The sequence below is a fragment of the Stegostoma tigrinum genome, chromosome 2 (genome assembly GCF_030684315.1).
Source record: "Stegostoma tigrinum isolate sSteTig4 chromosome 2, sSteTig4.hap1, whole genome shotgun sequence".
In the NCBI taxonomy this organism is placed as follows: Eukaryota; Metazoa; Chordata; class Chondrichthyes; order Orectolobiformes; family Stegostomatidae; genus Stegostoma; species Stegostoma tigrinum.
The window spans coordinates 53,877,742-53,900,459 of NC_081355.1; the positions used below are offsets into that span (position 1 = coordinate 53,877,742).

At 43.3% G+C, this 22,718-nt stretch overlaps 1 protein-coding gene across 3 annotated transcripts in view; it reads left to right on the forward strand.

Moving 5' to 3' along the window:
- Positions 1-22,718, forward strand: part of LOC125448020 (adenylate cyclase type 2-like) — a 591,455-nt gene that overhangs the window by 518,846 nt on the left and 49,891 nt on the right. For all 3 annotated transcript variants that reach the window (XM_059653944.1, XM_059653945.1, XM_059653950.1), the window contains one exon: positions 17,832-17,942. In XM_059653944.1, the coding sequence (XP_059509927.1) occupies positions 17,832-17,942 (111 nt within the window). The remainder of the gene's footprint in view (positions 1-17,831; positions 17,943-22,718) is intronic.

The following is a 22,718-nucleotide window of genomic DNA, read 5'->3' on the forward strand; positions in this document are numbered from 1 at the left end:
GGCAAATGCTCTTCTCTTTTACAGTTGTTAACAAAAATTCACTTTTGCATTCTGTATTGAAGTTGTACATTTTTAGTTTCTTTTTAAATGGTCCATTTTCATTACTCACCATTAGTGCTTCACTATATACTGCATGACATCGCCCTGCTGCTGGTCGCTCTGGAACATCCAGAATGTTGATGGCTAATTTCAAGTATGATGGCAGGGGAGGTCACTCTGTGTCAGGATAATAAAATGTGAGGCTGGATGAACACAGCAGGCCCAGCAGCATCGCAGGAGCACAAAAGCTGATGTTTCGGGCCTAGACCCTTCATCAGAGAGGGGGATGGGGTGAGGGTTCTGGAATAAATAGGGAGAGAGGGGGAGGCGGACTGAAGATGGAGAGAAAAGAAGATAGGTGGAGAGGAGAGTATAGGTGGGGAGGTAGGGAGGGGATAGGTCAGTCCAGGGAAGACAGACAGTTCAAGGAGGTGGGATGAGGTTAGTAGGTAGGAGATGAAGGTGCGGCTTAGGGTGGGAGGAAGGAATGGGTGAGAGGAAGAACAGGTTAGGGAGGCAGAGACAGGTTGGACTGGTTTTGGGATGCAGTGGGTGGAGGGGAAGAGCTGGGCTGGTTGTGTGGTGCGGTGGGGGGAGGGGATGAACTGGGCTGGTTTTGGGATGTGGTGGGAGAAGAGGAGATTTTGAAGCTGGTGAAGTCCACATTGATCCCATTGGGCTGCAGGGTTCCCAAGCGGAATATGAGTTGCTGTTCCTGCAACCTTCGGGTGGCATCATTGTGTCACTGTAGGAGGCCCATGATGGACATGTCGTCTAAAGAATGGGAGAGGGAGTGGAAATGGTTTGCGACTGGGAGGTGCAGTTGTTTATTGCGAACCGAGCGGAGGTGTTTTGCAAAGCGGTCCCCAAGCCTCCGCTTGGTATCCCCAATGTAGAGGAAGCCACACCGGGTACAATGGATGCAGTATACCTCATTTGCAGATGTGCAGGTGAACCTCTGCTTAATATGGAAAGTCATCTTGGGGTCTGGGATAGGGGTGAGGGAGGAGGTGTGGGGGCAAGTGTAGCATTTCCTGCGGTTGCAGGGGAAGGTGCCGGGTGTGGTGGGATTGGAGGGCAGTGTGAAGCGAACAGGGAGTCACTGAGAGAGTGGTCTCTCCGGAAAGCAGACAAAGGGTGGGGATTGAAAAATGTCTTGGGTGGTGGGGTCGGATTGTAGATGGCGGAAGTGTCGGAGGATGATGCGTTGTATCCGGAGGTTGGTGGGGTGGTGTGTGAGAACAAGGGGGATCCTCTTTGGGCGGTTGTGGCGGGGGCGGGATGTGAGGGTTGTGTTGCAGGAAATGCGGGAAACGTGGTCAAAGGCGTTTCCGGGGCCCCTGGTCATCTTGGATGTGGGGTGAGGTAATATTCCTTTCTTCTTTATGCTGCATGGACCTAAAGAAGAAAAATTACAGGTCTATGCAGAACAAGTAGCAGTATGGGACTAGGTGAGCTGCAGTTGCAGAGAGTCTGTATGGGCATGTGAGTCAAATAGTCTCCTCTGTTTCTAGTATTGTAATAAATTGGCTCTATCATCAGTCCCCAATATATTTCTTATTCATGTGTTTGCATTAGCATTGCAAAACATATGTTACCTGCGATGACAGTCCATTTGGGCCAAAATAAAATAATAAATTGGCAAAACCTGTTAAGAGCATGCACTTTTCTGTACCATATGGCTTCCTGAAGTAGAACTCATGCAGCAGCATGATGACCTATTACAGCGAGGACGGTCAGACACTCTGAAATCAATCAATCAATTGTGATCTGAATGTTGGAGACCACAGTTGTAGAGGACGAGGTGGACGTGAGCTCTTGAGTAAACCTGATGTGTGTAATACTGAGGCTTATAGTCTATCATGCTCAGGGTGATGGGTGCGCACTGGCTAAGGTAGAGTGAGTACTGATCCTTTCACTGTGAAATAAAATGCACAGGAGCTGGTACCACTTACTCATGCAGAAGATCATTGAAATTCTTCTTGCACTGGTAGGGCTTTCCTTATCACCAGTTAACACAACATTGACCCATGCTGCTGATGCTGTCCAAGTTCTCTGGGTCTCGTAGCATGGCCTCTTTCTCTAGTCAGCCAAGATAAAGGCGGACATTCTCTAACGCCCTGTCCACCAGTGCCTTAATATTTGTCCAAAAGGCAGGGAAGTTAGATTCCTGTGGTGCATGTGCTGAGATTTTAAAGACAAGAAGCATAGTGTGAGTGGCCATTCCTGCTTTGCAACATCTGAATTGTGTGAAGTTAGGCGTTACATATGGCACGAGAGGAATAGAAGTTAGAAAGTTGCAGCAGTAGAGAACACTTCCATCTCATTCATGACAAGATTTAGGAAATAACGTGCCCAACATCTCACTCACTTTAACGGAAACTGGGAAAATTTGACCCATTGTTTATAATCCTGAAATATTCTGAGAGACCTTCTTCACCACAAGGATCTGTTGAAAAAAACAGGGAGGACAATTCCATTCAGAGAAAACCTTGATTCTTTTCTCTAACACAGATTTTCAAAGTGCTCTGGGCTGCCAAATTGAAACAGAGGACTGACTTTCACCTGAATTCAACTAAGTGTCAATTTTGTAAACTTCATGGAGGGTTTCTGTCTCAAAAACTTTACAATAATTATCAATCTACTCTCTGAAACTCATTTCATTACCTATGTAGTTGGGAACAGCCCTTCAACTTGCATATAGAGGGAAGGGAACTAGAGATAAGCTCTGCTTAGGCCACTTAGGTGACATGCCTGACACTTCTTTGCACGTACATGTGCACATCCTACAGTTGTTGCTGTTTAAGACAAAGATTCGCATCAAATGACTGCACCTCCCAGTCGCGAACCACTTCTACTCCCTCTCCCACTCCTCGGATGACATGTCCATCCTGGGCCTCCTCCAGTGTCGCAACGATGCCACCAGAAAGTTGCAGGAACTACACCTCATATTTCGCTTGGGAACCCTGCAGCCCAATGGTATCAATGTGGACTTCACAAGCTTCAAAATCTCCCTGCCCCCGACCGCATCCCAAAACCAGCCCAGCTCATCCCCACCTCCCTAACCTGTCCGTCTTTTCTCTCACCTATCCAGTCTTCCAACCTCAACACCCACCCCCACCTCCTAACTACCAGCCTCATCCCCGCCTCCTTGACCTGTCCATCTTCCCTGGACTGACCAATGCCCACCCTAACTCCCCACCTACACTCACTTTTACTGGCTCCATCCCCTCCTCCTTAACCTGTCTGTCTCCTCTCCATCTATCTACTCCTTTAGCCATCTTCCATCTGCCTCCCTCTCTCTCTCTATTTATTTCAGAATCCCCTTCCCCTCCCCCATTTCTGAAGAAGGGTCTCGACCCGAAAAGTCAGCTTTCCTGCTCCTCTTATGCTGCTTGGCCTCCTGTGTTCATCCAGCTCTACACTTTGTGAGCTAAGAAATAAATAAAACTGCATTTGCCTCTGAGGACAGAGACTACTTGTCTTTGGAACAGCAAAGTTTTTGTGAACACTTGTTTGAACAATCAGACTTCTGGCTCTTGACATCAAGAATCTCCTTACCAGTGACCTCACCTTTTTGCCAACTTTCTCATCAATGCCTGTGTCGTTCAGTAGTTGGAAAGATTTTGCTCTTAAGTTGAGAACTCAATACTGCTACAACTAGCCTTCTATTTGCCATTTGCTCTTTGACTTTCTATCACAACGGCAAACTGCAGTCACATGGCATTTCCAGGAACGTAATGATGGCCTTTTCAGAAAATCTGTTCACCCTCTTTCAGAATTTCACCAATCCACACTGATCTTAAGATGGACAGAAAACAAAATGTGGACTTTTTCCCAAAACACTTGGATATTCATACCTATATTTTTGTATGCAGAAATGTTTGCTAGAAATTAAATAATTATCACAAAGAAAATGGAGAAGATCCTCCACCACCACATTATGAAGACTGCACATAGGCTACAGGGGTGATGGAACAAGAGAGTTGGAGAGGAGGCAGCAACTTATAGCTGAGTGAAGGTGATGATGGGAACTGCAGATGCTGGAGAATCCAAGATAACAAAGAGTGGAGCTGGATGAACACAGCAGGCCAAGCAGCATCTCAGGAGCACAAAAGCTGACGTTTCAGGCCTAGACCCTTCATCAGAGAGGGGATGGGGAGAGGGAACTGGAATAAATAGGGAGAGAGGGGGAGGCGGACCGAAGATGGAGAGAAAACAAGATAGGTAGAGAGGAAAGTATAGGTGAGGAGGTAGGGAGGGGATAGGTCAGTCCAGGGAAGATGGACAGGTCAACGGGGTGGAATGAGGTGGTAGGTAGGAGATGGAGGTGTGGCTTGAGGTGGGAGGAAGGGATGGGTGAGAGGAAGAACAGGTTAGGGAAGCAGAGACAGGCTGGGCTGGTTTTGGGATGCAGTGGGGGGAGGGGACGAGCTGGGCTGGTTTTGTGATGCAGTGGCGGGAGGGGAAGAACTGGGCTGGTTTTGAGATGCAGTGGGGGGAGGAGAAGAACTGGGCTGGTTTTGGGATGCAGTGGGGGAAGAGGAGATTTTGAAGCTTGTGAAGTCCGTATTGATACCATTGGGCTGCAGGGTTCCCAAGCGGAATATGAGTTGCGACCCAAAACCAGTCCAGTTCTTCCCCTCCCCCGACTGCATCACAAAACCAGCCCAGCTCGTCCCCTCCCCCCACTGCATCGCAAAACCAACGCAGCCTGTCTCTGCTTCCCTAACCTGTTCTTCCTCTCACCCATCCCTTCCTCCCACCTCAAGCCGCACCTCCATTTCCTACCTACCACCTCATCCCACCCCATTGACCTGTCCATCTTCCCTGGACTGACCTATCCCCTCCCTACCTCCTCACCTATACTCTCCTCTCTCCCTATCTTGTTTTCTTTCCATCTTCGGTCCGCCTCCCCCTCTCTCCCTATTTATTCCAGTTCCCTCTCCCCATCCCGCTCTCTGATGAAGGGTCTAGGCCCGAAACGTCAGCTTTTGTGCTGCTGAGATGCTGCTTGCCCTGCTGTGTTCATCCAGCTCCACACTTTGTTATCTATAGCTGAGTGAAGTTCACTGAAGAATGATTGTAAAACACACTAAAAGTACTTCAATGCCTGTGATTGTCCATAATGTTTAATTGTCATTAAAAATTTGCATTCATAATACGCAAGTCGCACTTTCACGTAAGATATAGCCCACTATATTGTAGAAATCCCCAAAAACGAACTCCAAATTATAATGTACAATTTTACTTTAAAGAACAAATTTGTCAAACAACATCATTCCTCTTTTCTAACTGCAATTATTCCTTAACATTGCTCCTGCCCTTCATGTTTGCTATCTTACTGAATCTCTTAATCCATTGTTTTGATGAGCTATTTCTTGAGCAGTAGGAGAAAGTGATGGGTAACAGAGATAATTACTTTGGAATAGATTTACATCTGAAGTGACTCTTCCAATCGCCCTTCTCTTGCATTTCCACAGGATATAGTCTCATGCACACAGTATTACAGAGCTTTGCCAAAAAAGCACTTCTGTTAAGTAGATATGCTGCATGACAATGTAACTAATTTCCGAATATTACCCTGAACAAAATGTTGATCCTAGCAGTTGAGAAGTAGAATTATGCAGCTACCATTTGTCTCATTGCTGTACCTCTTCCACATTTCCCTGCAATTTTTTTCCACGTATTTAAGCTTAGCCCTTTTGATTTGCGTTGAACGTGACTAGACCACTCTTTGAGGAAGGGCATCATTTTGCATGTCCTCACTTATTGTGCCAAAATGTATCATGTCACCCTTGTGTTAAATGGCCCCTATCATATGTACAACTATTTTACCTGTTTGTTACCTCTTGAACTCTGCTATCTTTAATACTTCTGAGTTAAGGTTATGCTTGTATACTGCGACACTATAATATACCAAGATGGGGAGATGTCCTAATATCCGTCCTTGGGGAACAGCACTATAAGTTTCACTAAACACCATTCAGCCCTCTCCTCTGCTTTCTATCTCATGCCAGTTTCATATCCATGTTGTTGCTGCTTACTTTAATCAATTTTATTAACAAATCTAGATGTACTATTTTCTGAAAGTAAATTAAATATGATTTTTGTTTAACAAATATGCATTGGCTTTCAGTAATTAACTCATATTGTTCCAAGTGATGTTTTTATCTTGGATTGCTGTTTTAATACATTTTCACGACACTGACTGGTCTTTTTTTAATCAATCTGTTTGTACATGTTATGACACATCTCCATGGCAAATAGGACATGAAACCGGAGCTTCTGCCCTGGAGATAGGGATATTACCATTGTGCCACCAGATGCCCAACTGGCTTATAGTTACTAGGTTTAGATATTTTCTAACCAACCTGTTCATAGATGTTATTGCATACCTCTGGAGCAGAGGGGACTTGAACCCAGACCTCCTGGTAGTTGCAGGGTTTACTAGCCCCCCATCTTAATGAAAAGTTGTGGAGTATTTGTAATCTGACAGTCCTCGTACGATACAGTGATAACGTCCTTATCTCTGGACCAGGAAGCTTGTATTCAAGCCTCACATGCTCCAGAGATGCGTAATAACTAACATCTCTGAGCATGTTGATTAAAAAATATCTAATTCTTTTGACAACTGTCCGATATCTTAGGAGGATCAGGTGTTTGTGATATGACTTCAACTTCCTTCATCCTTATTCCCTTCGCAATTTGTGGTGCATCCCATCTAGTTTGGGTGACTTTAATACTTTGAGCATTGCCAACCTAAGCACTGTATATTTTTGCCCTATCAAATTATCCACTCCTCCTTTACTATGATATTGGCAACATTCTGCTTATTGTAAAGGGGTGCAGAGTGCTGATTCATATGCTGTGCTTCAACACGAAAATATTCATTTTCGTACCTAATCATCCCCATGCTGCTTTTGGTTCATATTTTTCCACTTGGATGTTTATAAAGATTTTTGGACTTGCTTTTATTGTTCGTTAATCTATTGTCGTACTTCACATTTTGCATTTTTTCTTTTACTTTCCTGTACTTCCTGTAAACAGATTGGTTCTCCACTGCATTATGAGCCTTATATTTATCATAAACTTCTATAGCAGTTTAGTTATTAAACTTGTTGCAGTGTCTGTAAACAGCATGGAGAAGATCACATCCTCCGAAGAATGGGCAAAACAAATGCTATAGGACACTTTATTGCATAGCTGTTGAGAGCACAGCAGTAAGCCATAATTTATTATGACTGCTGATATAAAACATTGAAAAAAAAACAATAATTAAACTGAACACTTAGACAGTGCCGCAAAAGCGCAAGTTGTGCATTCAAAACCGCCAAAACTCCTTTCCTCATGGCATGGATGTCCTAACAGTCCAAGGATGACAGCAATTCAGGAGGTTGAGAGGGGATCTGATTGAGGTCTACAAAATCATGAGGGGTATAGATAGGGTGGATAGCAAGAAGCTTTTTTCCCAGAATGGGGGACTTAGTTACTAGTAGGGGTCACGATTTCAAGGTAAGAGGGGAAAAGTTTAAGGGAGATAGGCATGGAAAGTTCTTTATGCAGTGGGTGGTGGGTGCCTGGTACGCATTGCCAGCGGAGGTGGTAGAAGAGGGCACAGTAGTGTCATTTAAGATGTTTCCAGACAGATACATGAATGGGCAGGGAGCAGAGGGCTACAGATCCTTGGAAAATAGGCGACAGGTTTAGATAGAGGAACTGGATCGGCGCAGGCTTGGAGGGCCAAAGGGCCTGTTCCTGTGCTGTAATTTTCTTTGTTCTTTGTTCTATGTTCTATGTCAAGGACAATTTGGGATGAGCAACAAATGTCAGCCCATCCAGGGAAGCTCACATCCTGTGAATGAATAAAAGAAATTAAAGCCTATTTAGCTGAAAAATGCTTAATAACAGTGAGCTGGAAGAAGATTTGGATTAGGTGAAATAGAATCAAAGACTGACAGGTAAAAAAAACAGGATCCACACAAGAGTAAGTGACCTGAGTAAATGAGGTATGTTCTTACTTGGTACGAAAGGAAGGGCTTCTAAAACTAGAGCTCCCATGATGGATAGGGCAGAATTTGAGCCTTTGGAAGCATCACAGTGGGGGAAGCAGCATAACATTGGGAAATTCTTTTCCAGTGATTTTGAACACACCCGAGGCATCAAAATCCCACTGTTGGGTTTCACAACAATTGAAACAGGTGGCTGTGAGTATGAGTCACATAAGACTGTTTACTATGTAAAGTGACCCTGGTGGGGAACAGATTAATTCATTCTACAACAACCAGGACAGAGATAACAACATTTCTGATGGAGCCTCAATGTAAGAAGGCTACAGGCCAAGTGCTAGAAAGTGAGATTAGATTTGATAGATGTTTGATGACTGGTATGGACATGATGGGCTGACAGGCATCTTTCTATTGTGTTAAAGCTCTATGACAATTCCCACAATACCCATCTACCAAGTGCGCATAATGACTCTCTAAGACTTCCCTGAAAGTATTTCTACAGGTTGTAAGGGCTAACTGAGAAACTATATCTCAGGTGAAGCACAAGGCAACTGGAAGTTGCTGAGTGGGGAAGGAGTATGTGTATGGTTCCTTACTCTTGGGTACAATGCTAAAAGAAGTTCTATGATTTCTATGCCCTTTGCACAATACTTCTTAATATACCTGACAGTTCTATCCAGTATTCTCTCTTCTATCCTCATCTGAGTGCACCTCCTCTTAGCTCTTCTTACTCACATTTCGCACCATCCCCCACAGCGATCGTCCTTTCAAACCTAACCATTAATCATATTGTTATGATCGCCAAGAGAATGTTTAAAAAAATTCAAACTTCAAGTCAATAATTGAAAATAATAACATCAGGATTTTGAGCTTTAAAACTAAATGTTTTACTAAAAAATAGTATACTCTCCAAAAGTAGTGTTTTGTTAACTTGTACTTTAAACTATGAAAAGGAACATTTCAACTTATACTTATTCATATACTTTGTACAGTATTTGATAAAATGAGAATAAACATTGCTGTCAGGCCACATTCCTTCCTGGACTTTGATAATTTTTTCCAGAATACCAACATGGGGTACACTGGCCTTGACTCTACTGTACACTGCCTTCACTCTACTGATGAAGATAAGGCTTGCTGATATGCTAGCAAAGATTCACAACGTGCTCCACCTGCCCTCACATCAATTTTTGCAAAATTTTTTTTTGTCTCTCCAATATGCCTGCATCCTGTAAGTGCAAGTGGATGGATTCTGGATGGATTCCCACTGCAAAGACTAGTGAGAATTCTCACCATATCTTATAAAATGTACTTCATTAACTATCTACCCAACCTCCTTGGCATACATCAAGTCTGACTCCTTTTTGCCACACACCAATCCTAGAACAACACATTATGGTATGAAAATTTGCTTAAAGATCCAGCCTCCCTTGCAGAAGTGCCATCTTTAAAATGCCGCTGAGCACCTGGTGCACTGAGTCATGTGACCATCAGTCTGTCTCTAGGAATGATTGGCTGGTGTCTTGGAGAGCCTGGTCCCACACCCTGAGGGAGAGGCACAGAGTCCTGCAATATATTGCCTCATCATCTGTCCTGAGAATCAAAGGCATTCTGACAGAGGGATGGGGAACCTAACAAACACTCCAGCTTTCGCTTCCTCACAAGGAGACAAGGCCAGCATGGAGGCACCTGTCAGGAGGAAGGACCACACACAGGTGGCTGACCCTCTACCTTCACCCTGCCACACCCCCTCTTGAATGTTCATATGGGGAGGTCCACTTCTCTCTGCAAGAAAACCCTCACAATGTCTAACCTATACATTCGTAAATGCCCCCCGGGTCACCTGACCAAACCTCCAGGGACAACAGGTTCCACAGTTGCACAGACTCCCTGTGTGACTGTGCCACAATGATGTCTAACCTCAGGTTTTCACAGGATGTACGATGGATCAGTGACTGTTTTGAGAGCCAGCCACAGCATCAGGAAACAAGATGTACAAAATGTGTACAGCCAATGTGTCCTGCTGACACCTTGGCCTGGTTCTACGACATCCCTGTTCTTTTTCTCACCTCTGTGTACAAATGTGATGTCATGAATAAGTTGGTCAGTGATACAGGGAGGAACACAGCAAACAATTGGCCAGTGAATTACAATGGCCAGGTCTGTGACCTCTACAGGACAGGGGTCTGTATATAATACAGATTCCCTCTATAAGTTCTCACATTAGTGGTTCTTGCACCCACTCACTTGCAGGTTGCCTCCTCAATCTCATTGGTCATAGCCATTTGCTTTCCTTTTGATTTCCAGTACTGTAGGCTTATATTCCCACTTTGTTGGTCCATTGGATTTATTCTGGATGTCAATAACAATGGAAAATACCTAATTTTTGTTTTAAAGCAAAGTACACTACAGAAATACTGCAGAAATCTTACCCGTAGAATGCTGTCAATCACAAGTGAGCCCTTTAACATGGGCTTGACTTAAGATCAGACCATAACAAGTGATCAGCCTGCTCTGTCTCAACTTCCACCCAATGATCAGCCAACCTCTTCCCCAAGCTAATTGTGCAGTGAAGCAAGGGCTTTTTAATGTACTTTCCATACAAAAAAGCCACATATTTACACTATACAATCTCCAGTAATTTGACCACTGGCAGACATCACACACATATCAAACTACATGGCCAGTTTAATCCATTAGTTCATTCGGACTTTCCTTCTTGCAAAGAGACTTATCACTTGCTTTTAATGAACTTTAACCTCAGTTTTAGTTTGTAATCACTAGTTCACCACTTTAATGTCATCTAGTCAAACACATGATATTTACACAGCACAATCGACAATCACAAATTCACTTGATAAGTAGTTCACATTATCACATAGAGTAGAGTAGCTTTTATTATCACATATATTCAATGTGTATAGTGAAAAATTTAAATGCCGCCAATTACAGCACCGACATGGATACAAAAGTACCTAGTCGCAACTTCTTTTGTTACAAGATTTGACCAGCATTACAGAAAAGATTTCAGTACGTCAGACCACAGTGGCACTTAGCTTCCTGTCCACACTAAGTCTTGGCTCCACACCACGATGGTGATACTCTATGCTGGGAGGCCACAGTGCCAGGCCGGGTGTTTTCGCCAGAGGCTAGAAATCGTTGCTCACTGGATGCCAGGTATCATTGCCAGAGGCCTGAGATTGTTGCTCCTCACCAGAGGTCACTGGAAGCTGGGAGTCATTGTGGAAGGCAGGGTCAAAAGGAAGAAAAGAAGAAAAAAGAAACACTAGGAGGAAGAGAAAAAGAAAATGAGGGGAAGAGCAAGCGGAGTGAACGAGCGCCGGCTGGAGCATCCTACTCTGATGCCATCTTGGACAGATGTTTCACTGTGTCTGTTTTAAACGAAATTTCAGCTTTTTCCAGGCTTACTGAGAGAGTTCTATCCAGTACTGCTGAGTTATAATATTTGATGTAAACAAACATATTCCTTCAGCAAAACACAGAAATACTTTAAAACTTGTGACCTTTCTAATCATTGAGTCATCACCAAACTTCACATGAATACACTTTCTCATTTCTTTTAACTTAATTTAATTTTGTTTCAGCTGACTCTGCAAATTTTAGGTTAGTATCTATAGGACAATGGAAGATGACAGTGAGTACTCTTCTGCTAGTGGATTCAAGCCTCTATCTCTCTATGTCAATGGTGAAGTCATGGTGCTTTTGGCTATGGATCTATACCTATCCTGCATGACCCTTTTCCAGTCACAGTCAGTCCTGCAGCTTCACAATGGCCAGTTGGGGCGGATTTTAATTATCCAAATGTAAGTTTGCCTAAGACTTTTGTCTTTTTTCAGGGAACAGTTCATCATGCATTTTACAAACCATGCTGGAATGGATGAATAGTGATGGGGTGAAGGAGGCCAATTAGAAGGCCCACCTTTGTTTCGAATGCAGCATCCCTGATCTCTCAATTGCTTATATGTGCTTTAAAGTCATCCCCAGGTCACCCAATATCCCTTCAAATCTCCCGTGCTTCCTCACCTGCCCCATCAACCCAATTCCATTCCATGCCAGCTCTATGCTGTCCATGTATTGTCCATAGTCTGTCACCCAATTAGCTCCAAATACACTTTTCAGAGACCCTGCAGTAGGGAATTAATGGGAATTAATGGAAAAATAAAAGTAATCCTTTAAATAATAGAGATAACAAGGTGTAGAGCTGGATGAACACAGCAGGCCAAATAATTGTTGGGTTTGTAAACAATCAAGCAACCGCATTAAAAATATATTTTGTTAATGCAGTATTATACATGTTTTCATAGTTCTTGAATCAGTAGATGAGATGTTCAGATGAAGCCATTATCTACTATGAAACTTAGCCAGGCATTGATAATGGCCAGAGATATGTCAGAAGTTTACATTTGCTTGAGACCAACAGAATGCAATGATGTCTTGTTTTCGTTTCAAAACTGAGTGCTTATTAATAATGAAGGGAGCAGGTGCAGATTCTTTTTTTCCACTTCAAAAGAAGGGTAACAACAGAAAATATGTTATTAGAGGCTAAGCAAAGGTTTTTCAAATATTTTATCCAATAGAAACAGTACTTTGCGTAAGGTAGTCATGCCACATTAATGGTAACAAAGTCAGAAGTCACACAACACCAAGTTATAGTCCAACACCAAGTTATAGTTTATTTGGAATCACACAAGCTTTTGGAACGTAGCCCCTTTTTCAGGTGCCGTGAGAGAGCAGGGCACACAGATACAGAGTTTATAGGCAGAGAGACCAAGGGCAGAGAGATCAAAAGATCATACCGCTGGTACGAGAGGAGTGCCAAATGATAAGTCTCTGCTGGTGACCAAGAGTGTTAGATGGTGTGCGAAGTGTTTATAATGTCACTGTCTGTGCTGTGCTGTCATAACAATCAGGCAGAGCCATAGGAATATATAAAAGGTGACATCTCAGGTCCGACACTGAATTATAGTTGTGAGTCTTTGTTCAAAATCCAGTTTTAACCTGGAATCAGGCTGGTATTTTTTCTGAAAGCTGGAATTTATAAGATGCCAGAGCTAATGGGAACTGCAGATGCTGGAGAATCCGAGATGTTCATCCAGCTCCACACCTTGTTATCTCTTTCTAAGATGCCACACTGACTGACTATGACTACAAATTGTGTGTCTGTTTTTTTGAACAAAGTAGAATTTATCTGCAAATAGACAAACATCTTGGATGAAATGATTCACCCCATAGATTTATATGTGTGTGTGTGCTTGAGAGAGAGTATATATGAATTTGAGAAAGTATATGTGTGTGATCAGAGTGTGTGCAAGAGAAGGGGTTTGTGTGTGTGGGTTTGTGTGAGAGAGAGTGCATGTGCGAGTATGTGTGTAAGTGTAATAAGTAATTCAAAACTACAAACTAAATAAGAGAGATCATCATTTATCAAGGTGATGCTGTCAAAACAGAAAAGTAAGGAAGATTTTACAAATGCAGAACAGTGTGCTGGGGCCACTTGTAGTGCAATATGAACCCAAGATCATGGTTGAGACTGTCTTCCTAGGTACAAAACTTGGCTATCAGTCTCTGCTCAGCGATTCTACGTTGTTGTGTATCCCGGAGTCTGCCTTCAAGGACACTTACCCAAAGATCAGAGACTGAATGTACTTGATTGTTGTAATGTTCCCTGACTGTGAAGGAACGTTCTTGTCTGCTGATTGTTGTGAGGTGTCCATTCATCCATTGTCATGGCGTCTACATGGTCTTGCCAATATACTGTGTGTCGGGACATCCTTGCCTGCAGCAAATGTGATAGGCAACTTTGACCAAGTCACAGGAATACCTGCCATGAGCATGCTGAGTGGTGTCCCCATGACATCAGATGAATAGACACCATGCAACAATGACCAGATGGTGAAAATCAATAGCCCTAATTCAAATTTGTCCAGGTTTCCAATAGTGACTGACCCCCACAAAGACCTGCAGCTGTTAATAACTACTTTCTGTCTACAAAGCAATCTGTTTCATAGGCTTTCATTCCAAGTTTTAATGAAAAATCTTCTAAACATCAATAATCACTTTGATATTTGCCTATCCTTGATAACATCGACTAACTTAGAGATAGCTTCAAATATGTCAATGATGTTGGTGAAACACAGGGGAAAATTTGTTCAGATATTCACTTTATTTGTGTTGTAATTACTTTGTTCTTTCAAAAACCAGAACAGTGACTAATCTAAGTATTATTTTATTTGAAGAAAACACATTTTATATTTAGAGACAACACAGTGTGGAGCTGGAGGAACATAGCAGACCAGGCAGCATCAGAGGAGCAGGAAAATTGAGATTTTGGGTCAGGACCCTTCTTCAGAATTGGGGAGGGGGAAGTGAGCTGGGAAAAGTAGGTGGGATGATGATAGGTGAGTGCAAGTAGGGAGAGGTGGGGATTGGTCACTGGGATGGGTGGGGCAGAAAGATGGCTGAGAAGATGGACAGGTTGTACCAGGGCAAGGAGGCAGGATGAGAGGAAGGGTTGGACGTGGGATAAGGTAGCGAGTTTTGAGAAGATTTGTAGCTCAGGTTGAGGTTCTGGATGTGAGTTTGCTCGCTGAGCTGGAAGGTTCGTTTTCAGACGTTTCGTCACCATTCTAGGTAACATCATCAGTGAGCCTCCGACGAAGCGCTGGTGTAATGTCCCGCTTTCTATTTATCTGGTTAGGTTTCCTTGGGTTGGTGATGTCATTTCCTGTTCTTTTTCTCAGGGGATGGTAGATTGGCTCCAAATCAATGTGTTTGATGGAGTTCCGGTTGGAATGCCATGCTTCTAGGAATTCTCGTGCGTGTCTCTGTTTGGCTTGTCCTAGGATGGATGTGTTGTCCCAATCAAAGTGATGTCCTTCCTTATCTGTATGTAAGGATACGATTGATAGTGGGTCATGTCGTTTTGTGGCTAGTTGATGTTCATGTATCCTGGTGGCTAGCTTCCTGCCAGTTTGTCCAATGTAGTGTTTGTCACAGTTCTTGCAAGGTATTTTGTAGATGACGTTCGTTTTGCTTGTTGTCTGTATAGGGTCTTTTAAGTTCATTAGCTGCTGTTTTAGTGTGTTGGTGGGTTTGTGGGCTACCCTGATGCCAAGGGGTCCAAGTAGTCTGGCAGTCATTTCGGAAATGTCTTTGATGTAGGGGAGAGTGGTTATGGTTTCTGAGCCCGTTTTGTCTGTTTGTTTGGGTTTGTTGCTGAGAAATCGGCGGACTGTGTTCATAGGGTACCCATTCTTTTTGAATACATTGTATAGGTGATTTTCCTCTGCTCTGCGTTGTTCCTTTGTGCTGCAGTGTGTGGCTCATTGGAATAATGTTCTAATGCAGCTTCGTTTGTGGGTGTTGGGATGGTTGCTCCTGTAGTTCAGTATTTGGTCCGTATGTGTTGTTTTCCTGTAGACGCTGGTTTGAAGTTCCCCATTGGCTGTTCGCTCTACTGTGACATCTAGGAATGGCAGTTTGTTGTTGTTTTCCTCCTCTTTTGTGAATGTTATGTCAGTAAGGGTATTATTGATGGTCTTGAATGTTTCCTCTAATTTGTTTTGTTTAGTGATGACAAAGGTGTCATCCACGTAGCGGACCCAAAGTTTGGGTTGGATGATTGGCAGAGCTGTTTGTTTGAGTCTCTGCATTACTGCCTCTGCTAAGAACCCTGATATCAGAGATCCCATGGGTGTACTGTTGGTTTGTCTGTAGGTTTTGTTATTGAAAGTGAAGTGGATGGTGAGGCATAGGTCCACTAGCTTGATGATGTTGTCCTGCTGATGAGGTTGGTGGTGTCTGGTGTATGTGTCTTCTGTTCTTCTAATAGTTTCATCAGTGTTTCTTTGGCCAGGTTGACGTTGATGGATGTGAACAGGGCTGTTACGTCAAAGGAGACCATTATTTCATCCTCTTCTATCTTGGTGTCTTTGATGGTGTTCAGGAATTCTTGGGTGGAGCGAATGGAGTGGTGGGAGTCTTCTACTAGGTGTTTTAGTCTTTGGTGTAGTTCCTTGGCTAATCTGTAGGCTGGTGTTCCAGGTAGCAGTGGGATAAGGCCACACGTGAGGAGATTTTAAAACTGGTGAATTCCTTGTCTAGACCATTGGGCTGTAAGGTCCCAAGACGGAATATGAGGTGTTGCTCCTCCAGTTTGCGTGTGGTGTCATTGTGACACTGGAGAGCCCAGAATGGACATGTCACCCAGGGAGTGGGAGGGGGAGTTGAAGCAGTTCGCAAGTGGGAGGTATTGCCGTTTGTCACATACAGAGCGCAGATGCTGTACAAAACAGTCTCCAAGTCTACATTTGGTCTCACCAGTGTAGAGGAGGCCACATTGAAAGCAGTGGATACAGTAGACCAAGTTGGCGGATGTACAGGTGAACCCACGTCTGATACGAAAGATTTATTTTGTGCCTTGAATGGAGATGAGGGGTAGTTGTAGGGGCATGTGTAGCACTCCCTTCGGTTGCAGGGAAAGGTGGTGGGGCTAGTGGGGAGTATGGAGCAGACGAGGGAGTCGTGGAGAGAGCACTCCCTATGAAAGGCAGAAAGAAGTGGGAAGGGAAATATCTCATTGATTGTGGGGTCAGATTGTCGGTGGCAGAAGTGATGGAGAGTGATACATTGGATGCGGAGGTTGGTGAGATGATATGTGAGGACGAGGGGGATTTTATCTTTATTTTTGTTTGGGGGAGTGGGTGTGAGGGCAGAAGTGCGGGAAACACAAGAGATCTAGTTGAGTGCATTTTTGATCACCAGAGGGGGGCAGCTACGGTCAACGAAATAGGAGGATATCTAGGATGTTCGGGAGTGGAACACCCCATGTTGAGAGCAGATGTGGTAGAGGCAGAGAAATTGGGGCTAGGGGATCTCATTCTTGCAGGAAGGTGGGTGAGAGGAGATGTAGTCCAAGTAGCTGTGGCTTGAAAAAGTTGTCGGTTTTGAGGCAGTTACCAGACATGGAGATGGAAAGGGCCACAAAGGAGACAGTCCAGGTGAATTTGAGGTGGAGGTGAAAGGTGTTAGTAAAGTTGATGAACTATTCAAGTTCCTCATGAGAGCATGAGGCAGCGCCAATACAGTTATCGATGTAGCGGAGGAATAGGTGAGGGATAGTACCGGTGTAAGAGCAAAAAAGGGACTGTTCCACATATCCTTTGCAGAGGCAGGCATGGTTTGGGCACATGTGCGTGCCTGTGGCCACCCTTTTAGTCTGATGGAAATGGGAAACTTTCCTGCTCCTCTGATGCTGCTTGACCTGCTGTGTACCTCCAGCTCCACACTGTGTTATCTCTGACTCCAGCATCTGCTATCTGAATGATTTTCAACCCCACTTCGTATTTTTTCATTTCATCGCAAAACAAAATCTGTTTTCACCATTAGTAACCATGAGTACCAAACAGTCAAATGACCATATAGTTTGTATGTTATGTCAATGATGTTCTGATCTTGCAATGTGAAACACTACCCAACCACGCCTTAAGCCTTTATGCAACTGCAGTAAGTATATGGACGATAAGAATTACTAAAACTAAGTTTATCATGTTGACAAATGTTTAAATATATATTCACTGAATTTCTTGTTGAGCAATGATCGTCCACAAAATGTTCTGCTGATTCCTGTCTTCCCACATTACCATGCGTGTAGGCTAAGAAAAAATGTTTTACATCCATGATCTTAAGAGATGTTAGTACTCAAAATGAAAGCTTCTGTTTTTATGTGCAGTTAGTAATTACTTTATCATGTTTTTCTTTCAGTTCTTCTTGAAGAATTCTCTGGTACCTTCTGTTAATAGCACAAATTCAAGTTTTCAGTTTACAAATGGGAAGGCCCTGTGGTTTGTGCATAATGACTATTTTTTCTTGCCAGTAAGTATAATTACATTTGACAGCTCTCTCCCTTCTGAATTACCTTACATATGCATGCTAAGTTTCTTGTTAAAAGACTGTAACCATTGAAGCCATTTGTGAGGTGGTGCTAGGTGCCATTAACTTGAAATTGACACTGCGTTTTAAGAAGATGTCAAAATCTAGAGGCTGTAGAATTTGTACAAAGCGGAAAGAGGCCATTCGGCCTAGAGAGTCCACACTGTCCCTCGGAAGAACATCCCACCTTATCCCTGTAACCCCGTATTTACCGTGGCTACGCACCTAGCTGCACATCTCTGGACACCATGGGCAATTTACCATGGGCAATTCATCTAACACCCACACCTTTGGACCGTGGAAGGAAACTGAAGCACCTGGCAGAAACCCACACAGACACAGGGAGAATGTGCAAACTCGACACAGACAGCCGCACAAGGCTTAAATCGAACCCAGATCCCTGGCACTGTGAGGCAGCAGTGCTAACCACTGAGTCACCATGCCACCCCTATTCAGGTGGAACACGTAAAGATAAATAAGATATAGGCAAAGGGACTGTCTGAGGTAATTGTTTCCAAATGAGAAAGGAAACCCCTGCACATGATTCTCTAGACAGGCTGGATTAATAAAAATGGAATCTGGTGCCTACACAAAAACCGAAAGAACTGCGGATGCTGGAAATCAGAAAAAAAGGCAGAAATTGCTGGCAAAGCTCAGCAGGTCTAGCAGCATCTGTGGAGAGAAATCAGAGTTAATGTTCCGGGTCCTGTGACTCTTTCTGAGAACTGGTACCTAGAGTTCTGCATCCACTTGGATAATGATAGTGAAGAGTTGGAGGAGGATAGTGTGGTCAAATGTGTCATATAGGACATAGAAGGATATTTACTTGCATCACATTTGTATGTCATTTGTCTTTGATAAAGACTGTTTCTGTACTGTAGCAAGTGCAGAAACTTAGTTGGGCAAACCTCACACTGAGACAGCAGCTTATTCTGCAAATCCAATGCAACAACGTGAATGAAAATCTGGAGTCACAGTTTATAGATGGCAAACAAAGACAGTTATCTCAACTGCAGAAATTATGAAGCTTGAACTGATCATTCTCAGTGTGCAGAAAGAGATTTGTAACATGTCTGACAACACTAAACCATTGATGGTGGAACACATCCAAGAGGAGTACAATGATGTGTTGACATGGTTAAGATGTCCTCCAAACAAATATCATCTTAAAGTAGATGAGAGTGTAAGACAAATTCAGCATCAGCCAAGAGACACTCGATGCCTTTAATTCAGCCATAAAGAAGAGGTAGAAGAGTTAGAAAAGAAAGAGGTAAACAGGGAAGTGATAACTCAAACAGAACCGATCATCAGTATGCTGGCAGTGAAACTTGGAAAGCTTAGGGTATACATCAACTCAAAGCAACAAAATAAATCTCTGAAGAGATTGTACTTCCTATGCCAACCTTGAAAGGATATTCACCACAACTTGAAAGGTAAATTTCTTCACTGCTACATATAAACAGGTAACGCTGGATGATTGCAAGCATTTTCAAACAACATTCTGGATGCTGTTCATGAGATACCAATATTTGTGCGTATTGTTTGATATGTCCATAGCTACAGAAGAATGTCTATGCAGACAAAATGAGAAAGGTAGTGATCTTCCTGGAGTTGAAGCCAAAGGGAATGATCTTCTAGATTATGAGACACAATGGAAGAAGTTATTACTGACCATGACCAAAATATAGTGCAACTACTAGATCACTTTCACTAAAAGAGCCTGAAGCTGAATAAGAAAAATGTGCAATTAAACAAGTCCAGAATCAAGTATAGAGGCAAAACAGACAGCAAGACATGTTCTCTCAGTTCCTGAAATGTTGAAACTCTTAACAGCAATCCAATGACCATAGAATCCCAACAGTGTGGAAGCAGGCCATTTGGCCCATCGAGTCCATACCACTCTTCTGAAGAGCATCCCTCCTAGATCCCTACCCTGTAACACTGCATTTCCCATGGCTAAACCATCCAACCTACACATCCTGGAACACTATGGGCAATTTAGCATACTCAATCCACTTAATCTGAAGATCTTTGGACTGCGGGTGGAAACTGGAGCACACACAGGAAACCCACACAGATACAGGGAGAATGTGCAAACTTCATACAGACAAGTCACCCAAGGCTGGAGTAAGAACCTGGGTCCCTGGCTCTGCAAAGCAACAGTGCTAGCCACTGTGCCATCCTGAACTGACATATGTAAAAGCAGTGCAATGACTTGTTGAATGTTGCCAACAATTTATTGAATTTGTCAACTATTTAGCAAGACCCTTGCCCAATTTGTCATCAGCATGTGAACCATTCAACCAATTCATGGTCAGGGATCTGCAGCTTTGTGTACAGAATATACAATAACATCAGTCAGTTTGAAATCCAAACTAAATATGTCTTTGTTACAGCAATGTAAATTATTTGTTTTGTTACTACTCTTCAAGACGTCTGTCTTCATAAGCACCATATATGATACATGTTACATGAGCTAACAGAGCAACATTCAGACCAGAGCTTATCAAGAATGGTGCTTGGTCACAAGAAGCCATCAAAAGCTAATGGTGACATAAAGATAACACCAACAGTGACAGTTCTGAAGACTTTTTTTCCTAACAGTCATTCTTTGTCATCTACCTCAGTTCGAACTAAAGTGCTACAGCCTGTATTGTGGCACAGAATCTACAGCAGAGAAACTATTGTGAAAGTTCTTACTCTATTTAAAAATAAGACACAGGTTATCTATGTTTAATAAAAATAGCAATTTAGTAGTGCTAAAGGACAGATCTAAAATACTCCCGTGATCCTGGAATAAAATACAGGAAATAATACTGTAATAGAAGTTGTCTGTATCCAAAAGATTTACCTGTATCCAGGCATCCCTCAATTCTACCATCTTGCTTCCTAGAAATGGCTGAGAAACCAAATAATGTGCGTGTTTTGTCACCACACTCTTCTTAGGAAAAAATACCACATACAAACATAAGCCTGTTATTTTTAAAGTACCTACAACCATAAAAAAGAAGAAAAGGGAAAATACAAACATATTTTTATAAAAAGACAGAAGCAGCACTACCTTGCAATGTAGAGTTTCATTGTGACATTTTTGAAGAGAACAATAAAAATGGGAAGCAAACATCTGAGACAATAAAATGTGAGGCTGGATGAACACAGCAGGCCAAGCAGCATCTCAGGAGCACAAAAGCTGACGTTTCGGGCCTAGACCCTTCACCAGAGAGGGGGATGGGGAGAGGGAACTGGAATAAATAGGGAGAGAGGGGGAGGCGGACCGAAGATGGAGAGTAAAGAAGATAGGTGGAGAGAGTATAGGTGGGGAGGTAGGGAGGGGATAGGTCAGTCCAGGGAAGACGGACAGGTCAAGGAGGTGGGATGAGGTTAGTAGGTAGATGGGGGTGCGGCTTGGGGTGGGAGGAAGGGTTGGGTATGGTCAAGGAGGTGGGATGAGGTTAGTAGGTAGATGGGGGTGCGGCTTGGGGTGGGAGGAAGGGATGGGTGTGGTCAAGGAGGTGGGATGAGGTTAGTAGGTAGATGGGGGTGCGGCTTGGGGTGGGAGGAAGGGATGGGTGTGGTCAAGGAGGTGGGATGAGGTTAGTAGGTAGATGGGGGTGCGGCTTGGGGTGGGAGGAAGGGATGGGTGTGGTCAAGGAGGTGGGATGAGGTTAGTAGGTAGATGGGGGTGCGGCTTGGGGTGGGAGGAAGAGATGGGTGCGGTCAAGGAGGTGGGATGAGGTTAGTAGGTAGATGGGGGTGCGGCTTGGGGTGGGAGGAAGGGATGGGTGTGGTCAAGGAGGTGGGATGAGGTTAGTAGGTAGATGGGGGTGCGGCTTGGGGTGGGAGGAAGGGATGGATTTGTTCATCCAGCCTCACATTTTATTATCTTGGAATTCTCCAGCATCTGCAGTTCCCATTATCTCTGATACTATAGCAAACATCTGAGCAAGCTTTGGCACTGTATTGACTTTCTATCAAAATTTCAGCTATTTAAAAAGGCATCCATCTGTACTTCCTGGTCAACAAATAGTTGGTGTAGAAAGCCAGGCAGTCAGACTCCTTTATTGTTTTGGAATATTAAGGATTCAGAAAAATCACATCCTCCAGTAATTTTAATGATGGCTACAAAGATCCTAACTTTTAAAATATCAATTGAAAGTACAATTCAATTTCTGTATACACACGTTTGAGTTCATACAATATCAATAACAGTCAGGTGAAACAACTGTGCATTTTATATTCACATGCTGATGCAAATGTGCAGAGCGCAATTTCACCAAAGCTAATAGCCTGTGGAATGGGTCACTACCTTTCCACCCACCAAAATCCTTTAGATAAGCACTATAGACAAACCCAAAGAATGCACTGCTGGAAGAAGGGCACAAGTTTGAAGCAATTGTAGGTGACCAGAAACATATTCAGGACTTGACTTAGTCATGAACATATACAGCAAAGCATCCAAGTCTTGTAAATGTGGCCGATCTCAGCCAGCAGACACTGTTCGGCATTTCATGACATATACAAGTTTGATTCTGTAAGAAGACATTGGAACAAAGTGCACAATTGCCATTTGGAGGGTTGATGTGGGTTTGATGGGCCGAATGGCCTCTTTCCACTCTGTAGGGTTTTACATCCAAGAACACAATTACAGTCTGGTGCCTGAATACTTCACCAAGTTCTTTTTGTTACAAGTCAAAGATACCACAAGTGCAAAATTTGGTA